The 22,145-nt window shown below is 43.0% G+C and overlaps 1 protein-coding gene across 6 annotated transcripts in view; it reads right to left on the bottom strand.

The window, feature by feature from the left end:
- Positions 1 to 22,145, bottom strand: part of MLPH (melanophilin) — a 117,451-nt gene that overhangs the window by 83,190 nt on the left and 12,116 nt on the right. For all 6 annotated transcript variants that reach the window (XM_068245334.1, XM_068245336.1, XM_068245338.1 and 3 more), the window contains exon 2: positions 10,894 to 11,048. In XM_068245334.1, coding sequence (XP_068101435.1) covers positions 10,894 to 11,003 — 110 coding nt within the window. In that variant the 5' untranslated portion in view covers positions 11,004 to 11,048. The remainder of the gene's footprint in view (positions 1 to 10,893; positions 11,049 to 22,145) is intronic.

The following is a 22,145-nucleotide window of genomic DNA, read 5'->3' as shown; positions in this document are numbered from 1 at the left end:
GATGATACCAACATCAGGCAACCTGCCTCAGGAAACGCTGGTCCCAGCTATGACAAAGAACAGGACGAGGAACAGCTGGAGTTGGAGCAGGAATTGGATGCCCCCACTGCCGAGGGACAGAGCGGTGCACGTTGGACTTCCACAATTTAGCGGGAAAGGACAGCAGAAGAGGAAGAAAGTGATGCTGGTGACGAATATGGTGCATCACAACAATCACAACTCTTACAAGAACATGAAGATAGAGGAGTCTGGCAGGACTCTCTGGCACACATGGCTCAATTCATGCTAGACTGCATTGAACGCGGCCCGCGCATTATTCACTATTCATTATTATTCATTATTCTGGAATCTGGACAACACCAATTACTGGGTTTATACCCAGTTTATACAAACACAATGTTAAAAAACTGATTGAAGAAAGTGTCAGACAGGTCAAAAATGGAACAATTCCAGCAGGCCCTTGAGGATGGAGACTTTAGAGAGGAGATTGACATCCTCCTCCTTCTCTAGCCAGTTGTACGCCGACAGACTGACTTCAGCAAACCCAGGAGGACCAGGAGGGCAGCAAAGAACACAAGCTGCTGCTAGTGCCCAAAAGGGAATGGTATTGGCAGTGTCCTTGGAGTGGGAACATTTTCTGACACCCATGCAGCAGCCCACAGAACAGCAATCGGGCAGTTCCACGTCCTCCAACACCAATCGCCTAGAGAAGATGGTCAAGGTCCAGGACTACATGTCAGATGGCGTAGCTGTGTTGAACAATCCATCTGCAGACAGACGGTGAGTGTGACAGGCAGCACAGAAGGACCATGGCAACTCACTCATAGTACCACAGTTTGATAGTGCTGCCCAAAAAATTATATGGATCCGTGGACCCGGGCACTGCAGGCAGTACTGGGAAGTGGGAACGCAGATTTTAGTACCTAAACACACGATACAACATGTTTTCCGGGGTCGGACTCTGAGGCACATACAGATGGTCCCGATCATCATCCTCATCATACAACTCTTCTCCTGAGTCTGACCCACCCACCACCTCTGCCACCCCAACATCCCCAGACACAGACCCCTCATCGTCCTCAATATTAACTTGGGATGCTGGCCTGAGCCCGACCTCCTCCTCCACATCAGGCCCCATCATCTCCTCAATGGCAGCCCTCATTAATCGTTCTGGCGACGGACCGATGGACACAACATTCTCCTCCGGAGAGGGCTGCTGCTGACCACTGGCTGCTGTAGTGGATGCTATAGCTTGCGTGGGGCGTTGGCTGTTGCTGTTGTTGGGAGTGCTGCTCACAGCGGAGGTCTCTGAGGAACTCATGGTGAGCTCATATAGTGGTTGGCGGTGAGTGGAGTATTACTGATCCCAGCAATATACACACTGACTGGCAGAGTACGCAATGCTATATAGTCTGGCTGAGCGGTGTACACAGAGTGGCAGTACACACAATGCTATATAGTCTGGCTGAGCCGTGTACACAGAGTGGCAGTACACACAATGCTATATAGTCTGGCTGAGCGGTGTACACAGAGTGGCAGTACACACAATGCTATATAGTCTGGCTGAGCCGTGTACACAGAGTGGCAGTAAACACAATGCTATATATAGCGTGGCTGAGCGAGGTGCACAGTGGCAGTACACACAATGCTATATTAGTCAGGCTAAGCCGTGTACACAGAGTGTCAGAAAACACAATGCTATATATAGCGTGGCTGAGCGAGGTGCACAGTGGCAGTACACACAATGCTATATTAGTCAGGCTAAGCCGTGTACACAGAGTGTCAGAAAACACAATGCTATATATATAGCGTGGCTGAGCGAGGTGCACAGTGGCAGTACACACAATGCTATATAGCCAGGCTAAGCCGTGTACACAGAGTGTCAGAAAACACAATGCTATATATAGCGTGGCTGAGCGAGGTGCACAGTGGCAGTACACACAATGCTATATTAGTCAGGCTAAGCCGTGTACACAGAGTGTCAGAAAACACAATGCTATATATAGCGTGGCTGAGCGAGGTGCACAGTGGCAGTACACACAATGCTATATTAGTCAGGCTAAGCCGTGTACACAGAGTGTCAGAAAACACAATGCTATATATAGCGTGGCTGAGCGAGGTGCACAGTGGCAGTACACACAATGCTATATATAGCGTGGCTGAGCGAGGTGCACAGTGGCAGTACACACAATGCTATATAGCCAGGCTAAGCCGTGTACACAGAGTGTCAGAAAACACAATGCTATATATATAGCGTGGCTGAGCGAGGTGCACAGTGGCAGTACACACAATGCTATATATAGCGTGGCTGAGCGAGGTGCACAGTGGCAGTACACACAATGCTATATATAGCGTGGCTGAGCGAGGTGCACAGTGGCAGTACACACAATGCTATATATAGCGTGGCTGAGCGAGGTGCACAGTGGCAGTACACACAATGCTATATTAGTCAGGCTAAGCCGTGTACACAGAGTGTCAGAAAACACAATGCTATATATATAGCGTGGCTGAGCGAGGTACACAGTGGCAGTAAACAATGCTATATATAGTGTGGCTGAGCGAGCAGTGTACTACTGTTCCCAGCAGCGACACACAATGACTGGGGGGGACCCTGGCTAGCGTGGCTGGAGAGCGAACTACCCTGCCTGCCTACCCAAAGCTAAACCCACAGACAAATGGCGGAGATATGACGTGGTTCGGGTATTTATTTACCCGAACCACGTGACCGTTCGGCCAATCAGAGCGCGTTCGGGCCCGAACCACGTGACCCGTTCGGCCAATCACAGCGCTAGCCGAACGTTCGGGGAACGTTCGGCCATGCGCTCTTAGTTCGGCCATGTGTGCCGAACGGTTTGGCCGAGCACCGTCAGGTGTTCGGCCGAACTCGAACATCACCCGAACAGGGTGATGTTCTGCAGAACCCGAACAGTGGCGAACACTGTTCGCCCAACACTAGCTGCAAGATGTCGGGCCATCGTGGTCGATCGGGTGAGCGGCAGTAACAGCAAGCGATATTGGGATGAGTGATGAATGCAACAAAACCTCTGGAGCTGTTCCCCCAGTGTATAAATGTGGCCCCCATGTGTGCATTTATATTACCTGTCCTATGTCGCCCACTGTGCAGTGCACATCCATCTTCGGAATCTCTGCTCTTCCGTTAGCGCTATACATGCTGCCGGCATGTAGCACATGGCGTGTGTGTGACATCACACACGCGCCACATGCTATATGCCGGCAGCATGTATAGAGCTATCGGAAGAGCGTTGGATTCCGAAGACGGATGGGCACTGCACAGTGGGCGACATAGGACAGGTAATCTATAAATGCACACATGGGGGCAACATTTATACACAAGAGGGGCATGAGCGAGGCGGCGGACTTATCGGACTCAGACGATTTCCAAGAGATTTCATGCTGAAATTGATTAGGAATCAGCCAGTGGTGTATGGTCAGCCGATAGATCTCTCTTTAGTCACTCACCTGTATGCAGACGATACACAACTGTACCTCTCGGACCCAGACCTTAACTCCCTCCTCAAGCGTGTTCCTGACTGCTTGTCTGCTATATCCTCCTTCATGTCCTCTCGCTTCCTAAAACTTAATATGAGTAAAACAGAACTAATAATTTTCCCACCGTCTCTGGCCACCTCTCTGCCTGAAGTAACTATAAATGTTATATGTAATAACACTCCCATATCTTCAGTTCCCAAAGCACGGTGCTTGGGGTAATATTCGACTCTTCTCTCTCTTTTATTCCTCATCTTAACTCCATAACCAGCTCCTGCCTCCTGCCATCTCCAACTCAAAAATATATCTCGCATCCGTCCCTTTCTCACTCAAGACAACCAAAATGTTAATACATGCTCTTATAATTTCTCGTCTGGACTACTGCAACATACTACTTTGTGGACTACCTTCTAACAAACTGGCCTCGCTCCAGTCGGTACTGAACTCAGCTGCTCATCTCATTCATCTTTCTTCTCGATCTTCCTCTGCTGACCCTCTCTGTCAAGCTCTTCCCTGGCTGCCAATTAACCAGAGGATCCAGTTCAAACTCCTAACCCTAATCTACAAAGCTCTCCACAATCTCTCTCCCCGGTACATATGCTCACTAATTTCCAGATACAAACCCAATCGCAATCTCAGATCTGCACACGATCTTCTGTTGTCCTCCTCTAGAAGCACCTCCAGTCCTCACATTCATGCTTACTAGATTTTGCACATGCTTCACCCCTTCTCTGGAATCCCCTCCCACAACACATCCGTCACTCGCCAACCTTTGTTACTTTTAAACGCTCTCTAAAAACTCATTTGTTCCGACAAGCAAATGTGCTACCTTAAGCCACTTCCCTTTGTCCTAAGACCAAATTGCACTCCTACTAGGTATCCTAAAACACACTGCCTTTATATATTTTATCGTATACTACCCCTCCTCTTGTTTCCCCCCATTCCCTTTAGATTGTAAGCTCGCAAGGACAGGGCTCTCTCCCCCTTTTGTGTCTTGGAAATCATTATACATTTTATTCATCATGTTACTTTTATCACTGTCATTACCACTTCTGTATTTTGTATTCTGTATGCTGTATCATTTTTTGTATTTTGTCACTAGTTATGTATCTTGTATATTAGTGTACACCATTGTCTGTCTTAAGTACCCCATGTTTGTTTCTTACTTTGTACAGCGCCACGGAATATGTTGGCGCTTTGTAAATCAATAATAATAATAATAATAGTAATAATCAGATTCAATCAGAGAGAAATGTGCCCCTTGGTCGAATCTGCTCATCATCGACTAGATGTATGGGCACCACAAGTATATTGTGGAGCAGACAAAACTCTATGCTATCCAGTTTATCACAGCCAACTACGCTGCACCCACTAAGGTGCCTGAGATAAAGTTTTCTTGGCCTGACCTTCAGAATGGGCCTTACCAAAAAGCACAGCTGTGAGACTGCATGTCCAGGGATCCTATCCTCAGCACACACCTCTTTGCAGCAACTATGACCAAAGGACGATATGAATTGCTGAAGTGCCTGCTTTTTAATGATAATTCTCAACACCTGCCTAAGGATGGCCCAGCCCATGACTGCCTCTTTAAATTAAGGTCTCTTTTGAGTCACCTTGATTACTTTTTTAGAGAAGTCTATATGCCAAGAAAGCACATTGCTAAAGACGAGACCCTCATTCAGCTTCACGGCAGGCTGGGAATCAGGCTGGGAAACCAATAAATGCTCACGATATGGGGTCAAGCTATACAAACTTTGTGAGAGTGGGGCAGGCTATACCTTTACCCTTAGAGTGTATGAATGCAAAGATAGTCAGCTGGAGCTGCTGCGCTAACAGTTTGTTTGTTAAGTGAGGCATATGTTGTATTATTTTAACCGTCTCGAGCTGCAGAATACATTTTGGTGTATTTTAAAACTTGGACTCATGTCACATAAAACCTAGGTAGGGACAAACTCAATCTAACATATATATATATATATATATATATATATATATATATACATACACATATATATATATATATATATATATATATATATACACACACATATATATATATATATATAATGTAATTATCCTTCCGAAATTATTGTATATGTTTTGGCTGTTGCCTATTACCCTACTCTGTATGAGGGGTATGCTAATTTCTTTTCAACAATTTCAGTTTGGCAGAGATGCTCCTCTGAGGGAGGCCTATCAGTACTGCCAAATCAGACATTATTACCAGGCACAGTTCTCTTCCCCTCCTTCTTTGGAGCTTACCACTTTTAAAACTATTTTATTTTGCAACTTCTAGGCCAAAGGGATTTCAGCATTATATTCTCTTTTACTTAAAGGATACCCGAGGTGACGAGGTGACGTGACATGATGAGATAGACATGTGTGTACAGTGCTTAGCACACAAATAACTATGCTGTGTTCCTTTTTTTCTTTCTCTGCCTAAAGGGTTGAATATCAGGTATGTTCGTGGCTGACTCAGTCCTGACTCAGACAGGAAGTGACTACAGTGTGACCCTCAGTGATAAGAAATTCTAACTATAAAACACTTTCCTAGCAGAAAATGGCACCTGAGAGCAGGAAAGAGATAAAAAGGGCCAATAGTTCATAGATTTTAGCTCTGGCATACTTCAATTAATGTGTCATTGAGCAAAAACAATAAAACAGTCAAAACTTAAAAAGTATTAAAAACATAAAATAAAAAACTGTGGAATATCTTTAAAAGTCATTTTTAGGAGAAGGAAGATAGATACAATTGTTTATTTTATTAGTTTATTTTCGCCTTGGGTGTCCTTTAATAAGTCAACTGAGGTTACTATACCATACATGTAAGCCTGGGAACAGGAGTTTGGGCAGCAATTGACCCCCTCTCAGTGGTCTTCCTGCTGGAACACTGTTGCATGGTTGGTTAAGTCCAATATTTTTAAAGATACTCCAATCAAATCACTGTACTATTGGTACCTTACTCCTGATAGGTAACATATATTTTATCCCTCGGTTCCTTCTTGATGCTTCCGGGGTTGCGGTGGCATCGAGACCCTACTACATATTTCCTGTGATTGCCCTATTGCAGGTCGGTTCTGGGTAGTGTGGGGTGCTCTATTTCAAGCGTTTTTAAGGTTCCTGTTTCCCTGACTCACTCTCAGGCTTCCTCTCCCTCCTTCCTGTATCTTCTGAATGATTTGGTCCCAGGTACATTTCTTTGCCAGTAATTTTTGGGGAGGTTGGTCCTGGGTGTTTGCGAGACCACAAGTTTGGTTTAGATTACGGTTCATTTTATTTTATCGGATTCTCCAATCTATTAGGTGCAAACAATTATTTATCTGTTATACTTGCCAGTTTGTTGCTTTTCTTATTGCAAAACCGCATGAGTCCAAATGTTACACAATACCAGTATCTGTGTAGATCTGGGTCTCTAGTTTTCAGAATGGTGACATTTTTGACTTGTATCAAATGTTCTGACACTCCAGGGGATTTGATATGAAAGAATGACTCTATTGCTTTTGGTGAAAAACAAAGTGGCCTTGAAAAATCCATTGGTGCTACTCGTGGTTAACAATCTGCTGTGTGCCCCAAAAGCTATTTATATGGTGTATCATTTTAACTGTGACAAGCAAAAGAATAAAAGATGGTGTGTTTTAGGGCTGAGGCCCATGTCACATGAATTATTTTTAGTGACAAACTGAAAAAAAACTGTATTACCACAGAGTAATGCAAGGGCAATGCAAGGCAATGGGACCTAGCACACTTACTACGTTGCATCGGAAGTGCCCGGTACCGCTGGACTTCCATGGCGAAAGGAATGTAAGTCAATGGGGTGACACATACCACTTAAAATCGGTTGGCGGCAGCATTGCGGCATGCATGTTTGGAATGATGGGAATACCACAGGGATCCCTGAAAATCCCAGAGACGTACTTCCTGTCCAGCAGGGAGTACGTCTCTGAGTGGGGGGGCAGCGCTATGACCCTATCAGCATACTCTGTCACAGGGTCACATGTTAATCATTTTTGCATTGCGGAGGGATGCGGCATCTCCACCGCAACACAAAAATTAGATGTAAAACTGGTCTTAAAGTACACCTGAACTGAGTGGGTTATGAAGGCTGCCATATGTATTTCCTTTTAAACAAAAAAAAAGTTTCCTGGCAGTCCTGATGATCTATTCGGTGGCAGTAGTGTCTGAATCACACACCTGAAACAAGCATGTGGCTAATTGTATCAGACTTCATTTAAAGCACCTGATCTGCATGCTAGTTTAATCTGTATTGTTTCAAAGGAAATAAATATGTCAGCCTCCATATACCTCTCAGTTCAGGTATGCTTTAAGAGTGAATTTATATTGTAAAATAAATATCTGGCAGCAGTGTGGTGTTGGCACTCCTCTGTTCAGCTTTAGGGTGATTCACACTTCTGTGCACCTCATTCCAGGAGCTGTTTGCTTTTTGGGTTTGAACAAGGTGGAGTAATTATGGTGTTTGGCTAGTAGGATGAGTTTTAAAGTAAAAGGAAGCTCTGGAATGTAGTTTTTCTCGGCATTGACTTTTTATTTGCACTGTTTGTGTGACCTTTTTTTATTACCGACTTTTTGTATATTTTATTACTAGTAGATGGTATCACAACTTGTAGGTGTAAAAGACGACGGGGTGGGCTTGGATAATGACTGATTCAGCAACAGTTAAATCCTCAGTCCAGAAAACACGTTTTATTTCCACTTTGCACAGCATGGAATTGGATGTGTATTTGGGAAGATTTGCCTCACTTTCTCTTCTGACAGAAAGTGGGTACTTTTCTCGAACAAAGACATTTAGGCCCATATGCAATTAACTTTTTCTCCTGAGTTAGCTCCTATGAGATCATTTTTCATCTTTGATTTAGAATACATTTAAGCACTTTGCAATGGAAAAAGTACCAAAAAGTAGGTGAAAAAGTACTTGTAGAGTTGGGAAGAGGAAGGACTCTCATCTCACTTTTATTGCCGTTCTTGGGATCACCACTGTTCATGTCAATACCATGGACAGGGACAGGGTATCTATTTTACTTTAAGCCTTTTCTAGGTTCACTTTCTATAATTGCATTCCATAACATTTTCATTTTTGGAAAAAGAATTGCAAAGTTTAGGCTGGAAGCTTTCAGTGGTGGCCAGGTACTCAATGTAAAAAACTTGCACATTCTTTCTCCCCCCTCTCTCCCTCTTCACCCTCCTCCCACCAAACTTTAATAGGAAGTAAGCCTCTTACCAAATGTAACATGATAATTGCAGTGATATTATTCTGAGATATATAACAGAGGTGCCAAAGTAGTATAACAGCAATTAAAAACTGTTTAAAAAATGGAGGTAGGGGTGGACTTAGCTCCTCCAAGTAGACACCAAGTATTGTTGGTTTATAATAAACAACAATTGTATTCACATGAGAGGCGGGGACTCATACTGGTGACTTCAGGCGGAAGTTGGCAATTATCGGAGCCTCCAGCTGGACCAGGAGAGGAGCCAGGAGGGCTGGAGGAAGCCCCAGGTAAGTACCAATTCTGTTTTTTGGAACCTGCTCAGCATCACTTTAAAGAAGCCCTAAAGCACTCTGAAGTTATAGAAACATAGCCAGGGCCGGGCCGAGGCAGAGGCTGGAGAGGCTCCAGCCTCAGGGCGCAGTGTAGGAGGGGGCGCACAACTCATTCAGCTGTCATTCCCAATTGTGTTTGAAGCAGAAAGAAATTAGAAAAGGGGATACATGACAGTGACTGCAAGCCAGATAACTAGAGATTAAGATGTTGGGGAGGTTGGGGGCTCTGGGGCACCTATTTATCTAATAGCAATCTGTGTGTGACAGCTGGGGTGGGAGGGATGGAGGGGCGCACTTTGCTGTCTCAGCCTTGGGTGTTGAAGGACCTTGTCCCGGCTCTGAACATAGCACAAGATAAAAATGAAATAATCGGAGGATACCCTCAGTGAAATTTTTCTGTGGTACCAACAGTCCAGCCCAAAAGTCATGTGAGTTGATCCACCGGATGAATCGGGCAACCTGCCTGTTATCAGCTGCTCGTCTAGTCATTTGCCACATGTACACATGCCTCATTGTCGTCCAACAGACCAAGTTCAGAGGACAATTGGGCAGATTTGATGAACGTGTGTACGAGCCTTAAGATCCTCCACCCTAACCTCTTTTCCCCTGTGGTGGACTCCTTTGTTTTACACATAGCAAGTGGAGCCACCCACCCACATCAAATGTGGCAACTATTTCCCATTTGCCCTTTACAGCAGGTGAGGCCACCATTTCCCTCCGGCACTCTCCCATTAACGTGTAGTCATAATAACTACCCCACCAAGTATGACCAGTGTTACCCCTTCCCCCCACTATAACACATGTGGACAGTATATAATGAATATATTCATTATTGAATATATTCAACATTTGTATGATTCTTTGATTCTGCGTTTATTGCTTCTCCCACTCCTTCCTCCCCATCAGAGTTCCTTGTATAGCAAGTTCTTATCAGTCAGTCCTTTCGTTTACTCTGTCTTCCCCTTTTTTGCATTCACTTTTTGTTTTGATCTTAAGTTTTCTTTTCTGCATTCAGTAGTCTTTTGATAAGTTGTTTATTGTTCTTAGTATGCAGTTATATTCTGATAAGACTATTGGACTCATTTTTCTCTCCTTAGTGAACCTATTGACTCTACAGGGTTGATCATATAGCTCACTATATGTTCTTCTTTATTTTTATTTCTATATTGGGCTATATGAATCCCCTGTATGTATTGCATTTTGTGTGAGTATACTCATCCAGTTCGCTAATATGATTCAGCTTATATTTCATACTTTGTCTTATTTTGTTTGTGCTTCTGTTTTACCCTGAATAAAAAGATGATTGTTAAAAAAAAGAGAATCACAAACAGTACTGTAACAGAACTCAATCTTTTTTTTTTTAACGGTACAAGTGCGCTAGAATGGCTACAATCATCTATCTTGAATGTTTGCATAAAGCAAGTAGGTAGCAAGATCCTTAAAGGACAACTAAAATGAAAGGTATAAGGAGGCTGCCATATTAATTTCCTTTTTAACAATACCACTTGCCTGGCAGCCATGCTGATCTATTTGTCTGCAGTAGTGTCTGAATAACACCAGAAACAAGCATGCAGCTAATCTTGTCAGATCTAACAATAATGTCAGAAACACTTGATCTGATGCATGCTTGTTCAGGGTCTATGGCTAAAAGCATTAGAGGCAGAGGATCAGCAGGATAGCCAGGCAGCTGGTATTACTTAAAAGGAAATAAATATGGCAACCTCCATATCCCTCTCACTTCAGTTGTCCTTTAAAGTAGGAGATAAAACAGACTTTAACGACACCAGAGAAATTTGCTGAATGGATACCACAGTCTGTGGTCTACTTACTCCATCCTTTCTTCTTCCTTCTTACGTAGACTGATGTCTCTTTGGACAACCTCCCACACATGCTTGGCTTCCTCATCGCTCAGTTTGGACAGGTCCAGCTTTCTCCCCATAATAGACCTCTGTACAGAGAAGAGTTCTCGACAAGATCAGGATCTCTGTGGAACAGACACAAATGTTGATGTCACTGAAGAGCTTTGTCTAGAAGGTGTGTAGTACTTGAAGGACTTATTCTCTACATCAGCCTTTCTCAACCTTTTTACCCTGGAGGAACCCTACAAATAATTTTGCGATCTCAAGAAACCCTTACATTTATTTTGCAGGAGGCATGGTCATTAAAAATAGATGTGGCTGTTCATATCACTAGCCCCTAATACAGTGTCTCCTTATACTAGTGCTTTTTATCAATGTGCTCATTATTCTGACCCCCAATCTAGTGCTTCTTTTTTTTACAGTTCCCACTATTATAATGTGCTCTATTATATGTCACCAACAATAGGGGAAAATGCCAAGGAACCTCTGGAGAGTACTCAAGGAACCCTGGGGTTCCAGGGAACCCAGGTTGAGAAAGCCTGCTCTACATCTTCATTGTATAACAGTTTTAGAAAGAAATAAGCTGTCAGACTTGACCTAGATGGTTTGTGTAACAACCACATGACTTTTCTCTGGAGATAAGGAATGATAAAATTACTGTGAAAAAATTCAAAACAGGAAATGAATAGATGATGAAGAAGAGAACTAGAATACATACAGTATATTACGATATTACGAACAAGATAAGAAAAATACTGAGGTCCCCGTCCATTAACATTTTCTACTACTTTTTCTCCTAGGTGATATTTTAACACCCTATGGATAAAATGCCTTTTAAAGGGAATCTGAAGTGAAAATCAACTTATGATATAATGATTTGTATGTGTAGTACAGCTAAGAAATAAAATATTAGCAGCAGAGATATGAGTCTAATGCAGATTCCAGTACAGGAAGTGTTAAGAAACTCCAGTTGTTGGCATCAAAGGAACAGAAAGTGCATCTTACAAACTCCAGTTGTTATCTATGCAAAAGAGCTTCACTGATCTCTCCAACTTTCAAAGTCGCAGAGAGCTCTGTCTTCTGAAGCTTGTTATCTCAAGTGTCTGCCACTGTATTTTGTTTTTTTCTGCTGAGGAAAGTCCAAAAGGTCATTAGCCTGCTCTGTGAAATCATTTAGAATGCTGAGTGTAGTGTGTAAACTGCAAATGTTAGAGAATGATGCCATGTTATAGAAAAACGATATAGCTGAAAATAAAAATATGAGACTATATTCTTTGTTACTAATGCTCTATTAATTATCCGTACTACACAACAAATTCATTATATCATAATTATTTTTTTTTCGCTTCCAGTGTCACTTTAAGACACCAGCAAACAAGAAAATACTTGACAGTAATAAAATAATTTTGACAGTACTTTTTCACCTACTTTTGGTACTTTTTCAGTTGCAGAGGGCTGACAAGTTATTTTGAAGAGAATATTAAATTATCTCCTGGGAGAAAAAGTGAATTGGATAAGGGCCTGAATGTGAGTTCTGAAATTAGGCACTGCTCCCTCGCTCCCCTGGAGATGTGTGCGCACCCGCCGAACAGGGCTCTGAGAAGTTCTGAAATTAGGTGATGGGTGCTTCACCTAATCCAATTGGCAATAACACCCCCCTCCCCCCAGGCAATAAAGAACTCAATTGGGTGCGAGTAATTGTCCAGCGAGTTCTTTACACCCTATCCTATTACCTTTTTCATGCTGCCGTTAAGAGATGCTTCCTGTCAGACATGAGTGTTAGCTTAGACCTGCAAAGAGCAGGTTTCAACCAGCTAACGCATGTGTTGCGCCGCTGCATCTGGAGGCCACCGCACATCACATAAGCCCCCCTTGCAGCTGTGCCATCACCCCTGATTAATGAACCTACTGCTGCTAAACATTTGCCGCCTCTCGCCGCAACAACGTTGTAATCTTATATTTCTCTCACTGTAATTACTGTGTATCAGAGCCACGGCAAAGCATCTTTGTATCTCCAGCCGGGTAAATGGTCCAGACAGTGGACCAATGGGGAGCCCTGGCGAGAGATTCAAAGGTGCTTTTGCTGGGGATCTCTAATACACAGTAATTACAGTGATAGATACACTGTAATGACAGCGTCATTATGGTGAGAGGTGGTGAATGTTTAACAGAGGTAGATTAATTAATCAGGGGTGACAGCTCAGCTGCCAGGGAGGGGGAGCTTTGGCGATTTCGGCAGCAAGACGGGAAGCTTTGGGGGTCTCCTTATTAAAGGGAACCCCCAGATGCAGCGGTGGAAGATGGTAGCGGATTCTCGGCAAGTTCACACATATCTCCAGGGGAGCTCCCCATTGCCTGGGAAAAGTGAGCATCATTTAGGCTTTCATCTGAGTAATGCTCCCTAACGATCAGCCATCGCACACAGGAAACCGACAATAGGATGTGAGAGATGGCAAGGTGATAAGTAGCTCGCATCTGCAAGATACTTATCACCTTTAATAGGATGTGGCCCTGAGTGAGAAGAACGGGGGTTTGGGGAACACGGAGACCGAAAAGCTTATATTAAACCTGCCACTTTAACTGTACTTGGATGGATTTGTCTCCAGGGAGAGTGATCTAATTCACGGAGATAGCTGTTCATTTAGTCAGCTGATGGTCATACCATGAGGAGGATGATGTATGATAGCAGCATGTGCTTCAGTTCCTTTCATCCCTTTCAATAGACTCATTATTTTACAAAGTAACGCAAATTAGAAGAACTGTGCTTTTTATGTACCCGTCCCAGTCACACAAGCTTCAAGGCTAATGCCCTTAAAATGCAGTTACATTGCTGTTTTGTTGACCAGCACATTGCTGCCCCAAGGCTCTACAACGGACCTTTGCAACAAGGGATGGACTGTTCTCATACAGACCAAGCACTGTGCTGTTCAGGATGCTGCAGAGTTCAGATTATTTATAGGCATTGTTTCCATCCAAGAAAGTTGTCCTGAAATGTATTTATGCACCCCCAAGTTCTTGCGCTATGCCTAAAACTGGTAACAGAAGACAGAAGCCACTATGGTGTAGAATAAGCTACAGGCACATACGTGTCATTTTGTGGCTATTCTTTAGGCTGTGTTGCTTTTTTTAGCGATGGTTTGGACATTTCTTACCCATCGTTTGTCTACTTGATTCTGTCACCCTTACTAAAACTCCCTACGGCACCTAACAATAACCTCTGGCTTGACTGTAACCTCCTTCTAATGCCTACCTCTAACTTATCCCACAACATTAACTTCTTCCTGACCTCTCACCCAAACATTCCCCATCCTAACATTAACCTTTTCCTGATGCCTGACCCTAGCCTCTTGTCCTTAATCTTAACCCCTTTCTTGCCAAAATATACTTCCAATTCCAAATGCCTAACTCTGACCTCCTTACTTTAGTTGAACCCACCATTACACTATCAACTAATATTAACTCTACTGATGCCTAATTCTAACCACAAACTCTGATACTCACCTGATGTCTCCTTGTATTTTGGTTGTAATGCACTTCTGCCCACTGCCCCCCTCGCTGCAGTGAAAATACAGGTTTTTACACACAGGGAATGTGTGGCAATGCTTTCAAATGTTCTTTTACTTTTCATTTTGGGAGTGTAATCCCACTTTAACTGAATCAGATAAGATAGACCATACTTGGACTCATTAGGGGCTGCCTATAATTGGGCAGATCACTGGCAAAAGCAGTATAAAAGAATATTTCCTTAAAGATAATCTGCTTATGCGCGGGAACCTTTTTAAAGACTCGCTTTAATGCGCAAATATGACACCAAATACACGGAAAAAAATGTTTAGTGTACTTTTTATCTGCTGATGGTTGATTATGATTAATGTTGAGCAAGCCTGCAGCATGTGGTTCATTTGCTATATCACCTGTCAGATACAATTTCTGCAAGTGTCTTTTGTCTCATCCTCAGATTGAGCAGATTGAGTTGTGATACAGTATGCAGTCTCTGTTGACTTGTGGTCACTTGTCACTGGTAAGTGTCCTGGCCTGGGTATACTGTTCCTAGGCGAATCAGGTTATTTCGGTGCGTGGCGCTGAGCGTTGTGCGCCGAAGCTTGGCGCCGTCATAGCAGTAATTCTATGATGTGCACCCCGCGTAACGGTAATTGAGGGCTCTGTAAGCTGCCAGCCACCAAATTACATCTCCCTCCGAGTTGCGACAACTCGGAGGGGGAATAGTATTTAACGCCGTCGGGGGTTTTAGCGGCAGCAGGAAGAGCTGTCATTTGTCTCTCCCCGCCCTGAACTGAGCGGCGGTTAGCCAATATATAGCCAATATGTACTCATTCCTGGGTGCTTTCAATAGTAAAACAACATGAAAAAATAAGCACATCACAACTGTCTAGTTCTTTAAATGAATTTCACGTGTGTTCTGATCTATTGTTCGCGTGTCTAGATTTATTCAGTTGCCCTCCATTCCATCCTTTTCCCTACAACCCTTTTCATAAAACATTTTGCCATTTTTAGACTTTGGCTTTTGGCCAACTCTGCTCAGGTAAAATGTAATTGGCCCCATTGGATTTAATCCACTTATTGCTCCACCAAGGCAGAATGGTATTGGGGTTCACTGCTTACTGTTGTGGTTTTCCTTTTTAAAGTAATGTGGCTGAACAGTGTAATGGTTAAGGGCTCTGCCTCTGATACAGCTCTTCCTGTTCAGTAATCCAGCACCTATTCAGTATAGAGTCCTTGGGCTAGACTCCCCAACACTGCTACCAGGGCCGGGCCGAGGCAGAGGCGAGAGAGGCTCCAGCCTCAGGGCGCAGTGTAGGAGGGGGCGCAAAACTCACTCAGCTACTATTCCCCTATTGTGTATGAAGCAGAGAGAAATAAGAAAAGGAGATACATGGCAGTGACTGCAAGCCAGATAACTAGAGATTAAGGTGTTGGGAGGATTGGGGGCCCTGGGGCGCCTTTTAGTCTAATAGCAATCAGCTCTGACTGCTACTGCCTATAGAGCGTGCCCTAGTGACTGCAGCTCAAGTGCTTTGAGTTAGCCAGGATTAAAGTGCATTATAAATGTCATATGTCTTCCCTAATGAACTTATACAAATGGATTAAATAACCATGTATGCTCTAATTACCAGCAGTTTCTGACTGCAGTGTCTGGCAGCTGATCATTCTATGTCTGCACATCTGACCACCCTACACCTGACATATTTGTATGGAGCATAATGAAGGATTCTCCTCCAGGAGACCTCTGGATGAAGTTTCCAGAATTTCAATGTTTACCATAATTTCATGCACAGTCATTAATCTCCAAAGCAAACTGGATTAGAAGCTTGACATGGCGTCAGAAAGCTATTTATGAGAAAACGTTTTGTGAGATTCCTCATAACTGTTATTCATCCCTCAATGCCTTTATTCTCATTAGAATCAAATGAAATGAACAGCAATTTAACTGGGATTTTAGAAATCTGTTGTGGCATCACTGTTGACTTCTCAACCCACAGATCGTCTACCTGGAATACTTAGAGAATTTTTTTTTTTGTGTAATATAATTCCAAATGGTTTCTGCTCAAAGAGAGCAAAGAGAGGGCTATAGACAGCAACATACATGTTCTGTTTCCCTTCCACAATGTTCAAATCTGAAATATGTTTTTTCTGGAGTTAGGAAAGGTTCACACTTGGCTTGAAATTGGGACGTTTCACCGAATGGACCACAGTGGACCAATTGATATGTCGATCAGGTTCTCTGTTATACAATGATAATACAATGATAAAATTTGTAAAGCGAAGGACTTAAAGCATAGAATCAACTCAACATGTCCACTCAACAGTATTTCAACATGTCCATTATGTCTGTGTTCCACACCCTGAATGGAAGTCGAATATGTCATAGAGAGCAAAGCTACATATGGCATGTCTGTTACAATGGAGAATGAGGAGTGGGGAGAATTAGGGGGAGTTGTGCGGTGGATAGCAATATGAACTCCGCTGTGGCCTCCCACAGCACAACCCTGTTGTAATGTGAACCTATCCTAAGGCTTAAAAGAAACCCGAAGAGAAAATAAACTGATGAGATAAACAATATTCCTAATTCTACATAGGACTTTCCTGGAATCCCAAAGTCCTATTTGGTATTTAAAGTTTAAAATCTATGATTAACTGGCTTACCACTGCGTCATGCCGATGGGCGCCAACCGTGACCGCAGCGCCAGCCACAGGACCACCTAATGCCAATTGGTGTCAAGTCCTGGGGCGGGGTATTTGCAGGAGATTGCGCGCGCCTATGCATCTCTGCATGAATGACAGAGCTCCGCCATCAGCTTCCCAGCGGCGATCACCGCTAGGAGACTGTTAGATGGCGAAATTGCCGTCTATTTACTTAGTACAGCGCTGCGATCTAAGGCAGCGCTGTACTGGGGAAAACCGTGTGACACGGCTGTCCCCCTGGGAGGCATTGCAGTGATCGGCTGTCATTAGCTGAAGCCTATGACAGCTGATCACAGTGATTGGCTGGCGGGGGGAGGGCTGGGGAATAAATAGTAAAAAAAATAGCTACATTTATTTTTAAATAAATATTTATATTAAGAAAAAAACACTGGGGGAGCGGTCAGACCCCAACAACAGAGAGCTCTGTTGGTGGGGAGAAAAGGGTGGGGATCACTTGTGTGCTGAGTTGAGCGGCCCTGCAACAAGGCCTTAAAGCTGCAGTGGCCTTTTTTGTAAAACATGGCCTGGTCACTAGGGGGGTTTAAGCCCAGGGTCCTCAAGAGGTTAAAGAAACTACCCTCATCCTTTACCTGAGGCAGTCAAAATTGTAATCTAATTCAGCTCACATGAGAGTGACATATATTGAACTTGTTATCTGTTCCTCCACACTCAACTTTTGTTTCTTAAGTAAATAGACACAATAGTTCTATTATAGTCTAGATTTATTCAGTTGCCCTCCATTCCATCCTTTTCCCTACAACCCTTTTCATAAAACACTTTGCCATTTTTAGACTTTGGCTTTTGGCCAACTCTGCTCAGGTAAAATGTAATTGGCCCCATTGGATTTAATCCACTTATTGCTTCACCAAGGCAGAATGGTATTGGGGTTCACTGCTTACTGTTGTGGTTTTCCTTTTTAAAGTAATGTGGCTGAACAGTGTAATGGTTAAGGGCTCTGCCTCTGATACAGCTCTTCCTGTTCAGTAATCCAGCACCTATTCAGTATAGAGTCCTTGGGCTAGACTCCCCAACACTGCTACTGCCTATAGAGCGTGCCCTAGTGACTGCAGCTCAAGTGCTTTGAGTTAGCCAGGATTAAAGTGCATTATAAATGTCATATGTCTTCCCTAATGAACTTATACAAATGGATTAAATAACCATGTATGCTCTAATTACCAGCAGTTTCTGACTGCAGTGTCTGGCAGCTGATCATTCTATGTCTGCACATCTGACCACCCTACACCTGACATATTTGTATGGAGCATAATGAAGGATTCTCCTCCAGGAGACCTCTGGATGAAGTTTCCAGAATTTCAATGTTTACCATAATTTCATGCACAGTCATTAATCTCCAAAGCAAACTGGATTAGAAGCTTGACATGGCGTCGGAAAGCTATTTATGAGAAAACGTTTTGTGAGATTCCTCATAACTGTTATTCATCCCTCAATGCCTTTATTCTCATTAGAATCAAATGAAATGAACAGCAATTTAACTGGGATCCTAGAAATCTGTTGTGGCATCACTGTTGACTTCTCAACCCACAGATCGTCTACCTGGAATACTCAGAGAATTTTTTTTTTTGTGTAATATAATTCCAAATGGTTTCTGCTCAAAGAGAGCAAAGAGAGGGCTATAGACAGCAACATACATGTTCTGTTTCCCTTCCACAATGTTCAAATCTGAAATATGTTTTTTCTGGAGTTAGGAAAGGTTCACACTTGGCTTGAAATTGGGACGTTTCACCGAATGGACCACAGTGGACCAATTGATATGTCGATCAGGTTCTCTGTTATACAATGATAATACAATGATAAAATTTGTAAAGCGAAGGACTTAAAGCATAGAATCAACTCAACATGTCCACTCAACAGTATTTCAACATGTCCATTATGTCTGTGTTCCACACCCTGAATGGAAGTCGAATATGTCATAGAGAGCAAAGCTACATATGGCATGTCTGTTACAATGGAGAATGAGGAGTGGGGAGAATTAGGGGGAGTTGTGCGGTGGATAGCAATATGAACTCCGCTGTGGCCTCCCACAGCACAACCCTGTTGTAATGTGAACCTATCCTAAGGCTTAAAAGAAACCTGAAGAGAAAATAAACTGATGAGATAAACAATATTCCTAATTCTACATAGGACTTTCCTGGAATCCCAAAGTCCTATTTGGTATTTAAAGTTTAAAATCTATGATTAACTGGCTTACCACTGCGTCATGCCGATGGGCGCCAACCGTGACCGCAGCGCCAGCCACAGGACCACCTAATGCCAATTGGTGTCAAGTCCTGGGGCGGGGTATTTGCAGGAGATTGCGCGCGCCTATGCATCTCTGCATGAATGACAGAGCTCCGCCATCAGCTTCCCAGCGGCGATCACCGCTAGGAGACTGTTAGATGGCGAAATTGCCGTCTATTTACTTAGTACAGCGCTGCGATCTAAGGCAGCGCTGTACTGGGGAAAACCGTGTGACACGGCTGTCCCCCTGGGAGGCATTGCAGTGATCGGCTGTCATTAGCTGAAGCCTATGACAGCTGATCACAGTGATTGGCTGGCGGGGGGAGGGCTGGGGAATAAATAGTAAAAAAAATAGCTACATTTATTTTTAAATAAATATTTATATTAAGAAAAAAACACTGGGGGAGCGGTCAGACCCCAACAACAGAGAGCTCTGTTGGTGGGGAGAAAAGGGTGGGGATCACTTGTGTGCTGAGTTGAGCGGCCCTGCAACAAGGCCTTAAAGCTGCAGTGGCCTTTTTTGTAAAACATGGCCTGGTCACTAGGGGGGTTTAAGCCCAGGGTCCTCAAGAGGTTAAAGAAACTACCCTCATCCTTTACCTGAGGCAGTCAAAATTGTAATCTAATTCAGCTCACATGAGAGTGACATATATTGAACTTGTTATCTGTTCCTCCACACTCAACTTTTGTTTCTTAAGTAAATAGACACAATAGTTCTCCAGAGGGATTGGGACTTGATCTCTTGAGAGACAGTTTGGAGGCTTGACTCTCAAATGAGGTGGTCACAGACGCCTGAGTTTAGTATAGCGTGTGTATGCACTTTTAGCTGCAAAGTAGCTTTAGGACTTCTAATTAGTCATTTGTTGCCTGCAGTGGAACTGTCATTTAAAGTGCTGTATTCGTAACTCTTACAGTGAGAACAAAAGAAAATAAGGTACACAGCATAGTTCTAAGCAGCATTGGTACATTAACACACTTTTATCTCATCATGTCACATCTCACTTCAGGTACCCTTTAATTTCAACTTTTAGACTGGCAAGCGTGAGCAGATGTGCTTGAGTCTAATGCAGTGAATTCTTCATTATGTAGCTGTAATGTGAATATTGTTTTTCAGCTTTTCCTCAAATAGCACACAGTGTTTGCCTAAGCCAGTTTGTTTTACCAGATAACTAAATAGTGGCTAAATGCCCAGCCATGTCATTTATGTAATTTGGTAAGGGTGGGGATAAAGCCAGAACATATGCGTTTCTCGCTAAACACCAGAACTACCATCCTAACAACAGCCGGGAAAGGTAACACTGTAAGAAAAGTATTTTAATTGATTACATGAAACATAATAAGAATTGTTCTATTTATAACTGCTTACATGCTGTGGACGTCAGCAGTTTGTTCTGTGTCAGTAAAGAATAATTAAACTAATATCATGTCTCGTTCAGGCTCCCCAATATTCATTTCAGGAGATGAACCCCATTGTGTTGTAGTTACAGTTTGTTTTAGTTTTTTTGAAATGTTTAAATAAAATTGAGGCTTTACTGATGAATGACTCTGACTTTTTGATATCAATATTCGAATATACAAATCATCAATTCTAAACTCCCATAGACCTGCCAATTTTGCCAGGAAGAAGGAGATCTATACTGAACCACCATATTGGTACTTGGGGTGCGACCAAAGTAGGTCTATTTAAAAAGTATATACTATTAGTAGTCAAGTGGACTGCTAAAACAGCGCTAACTAAAACACTGTTACTTATTTTATAGAGTATTTTTGTATATTTAACAAAATGTTTTTGTTACTTTGAAAATAGAAATCTACACAGTGAAGCAGTAGTGACCTAGACAAAATCAGATAAAATAAAACACATAACAAAAGGATAAAAGAGTTATATTAACCACTTAATCCTATCTGGACGAACATAGTAGTCCAGGTAGGGGCCGCTCTGGTCTATCTGGAGGCATATACGCGTCTAGTGTTTCCACGGCAGGTGTGTGCACAAGCACGCCCTCCACTTGTTACCGGCGGCATTTACGCAGTGGCAACTGGTGAAGGGGAACTAATGATCCCTGATCCATTTGCAGTGCCTGGACTGAATGGACATAACCCTGATCAGGGACCATGTCCATTCATAATAGGAACATTTCCTGGTATCCCAGGATAGTGTTTGTAGCGCCACCTGATTGCGAAAAAGTAAAAATACAATCGATAAATTTTAATACAAAATTAATAAAGTGAATCCCTTTGTAACGATTGGTGTAGCAACACAGATGTCTGATTATGTGTGATCTGCAGAATCACACATAATACAGACGTTATACCTGATTATGTGGTGATCTGCAGTATCACCAATTATACAAGTATAGCAGGTAAGCAACGAGGTATGTAGTGCTTGGTGCAACAGTAACAGAATAGTAGCTAAACCTCACCAGAGGAGCTGGTGGGTCCTTATAGAACAGTGTACCTGAGTAGTTAGACTTAACCTCACCAGAGGAGCTGGTGGGTACTATTAGAACACAGTAACTGATTAGTTTGGCTTAACCTCACCAGAGGAGCTGGTGGGTACTATTAGAACACAGTAACTGATAGTTTGGCTTCACCCCACCAGAGGAGCTGGTGGGTACTATCAGTAGATCACCTCACCAGTGACAAGGATTCACTTCTGAGTAGAGAGGTCAGACAGGCTATGATCAGTAATGAGCGAGCAGGCACAGTACAGAATCGACAGGCAAGAGAATAGTAAGATATCAGGCAGGGTTCAGCAACAGAGTCAAATAGGCAGATGT

The sequence above is a fragment of the Hyperolius riggenbachi genome, chromosome 7 (genome assembly GCF_040937935.1).
Source record: "Hyperolius riggenbachi isolate aHypRig1 chromosome 7, aHypRig1.pri, whole genome shotgun sequence".
NCBI classification, from domain to species: domain Eukaryota; kingdom Metazoa; phylum Chordata; class Amphibia; order Anura; family Hyperoliidae; genus Hyperolius; species Hyperolius riggenbachi.
The sequence above is the reverse complement of the archived record's forward strand: the minus strand, read 5'-3'. Positions and strand labels throughout refer to the sequence as shown.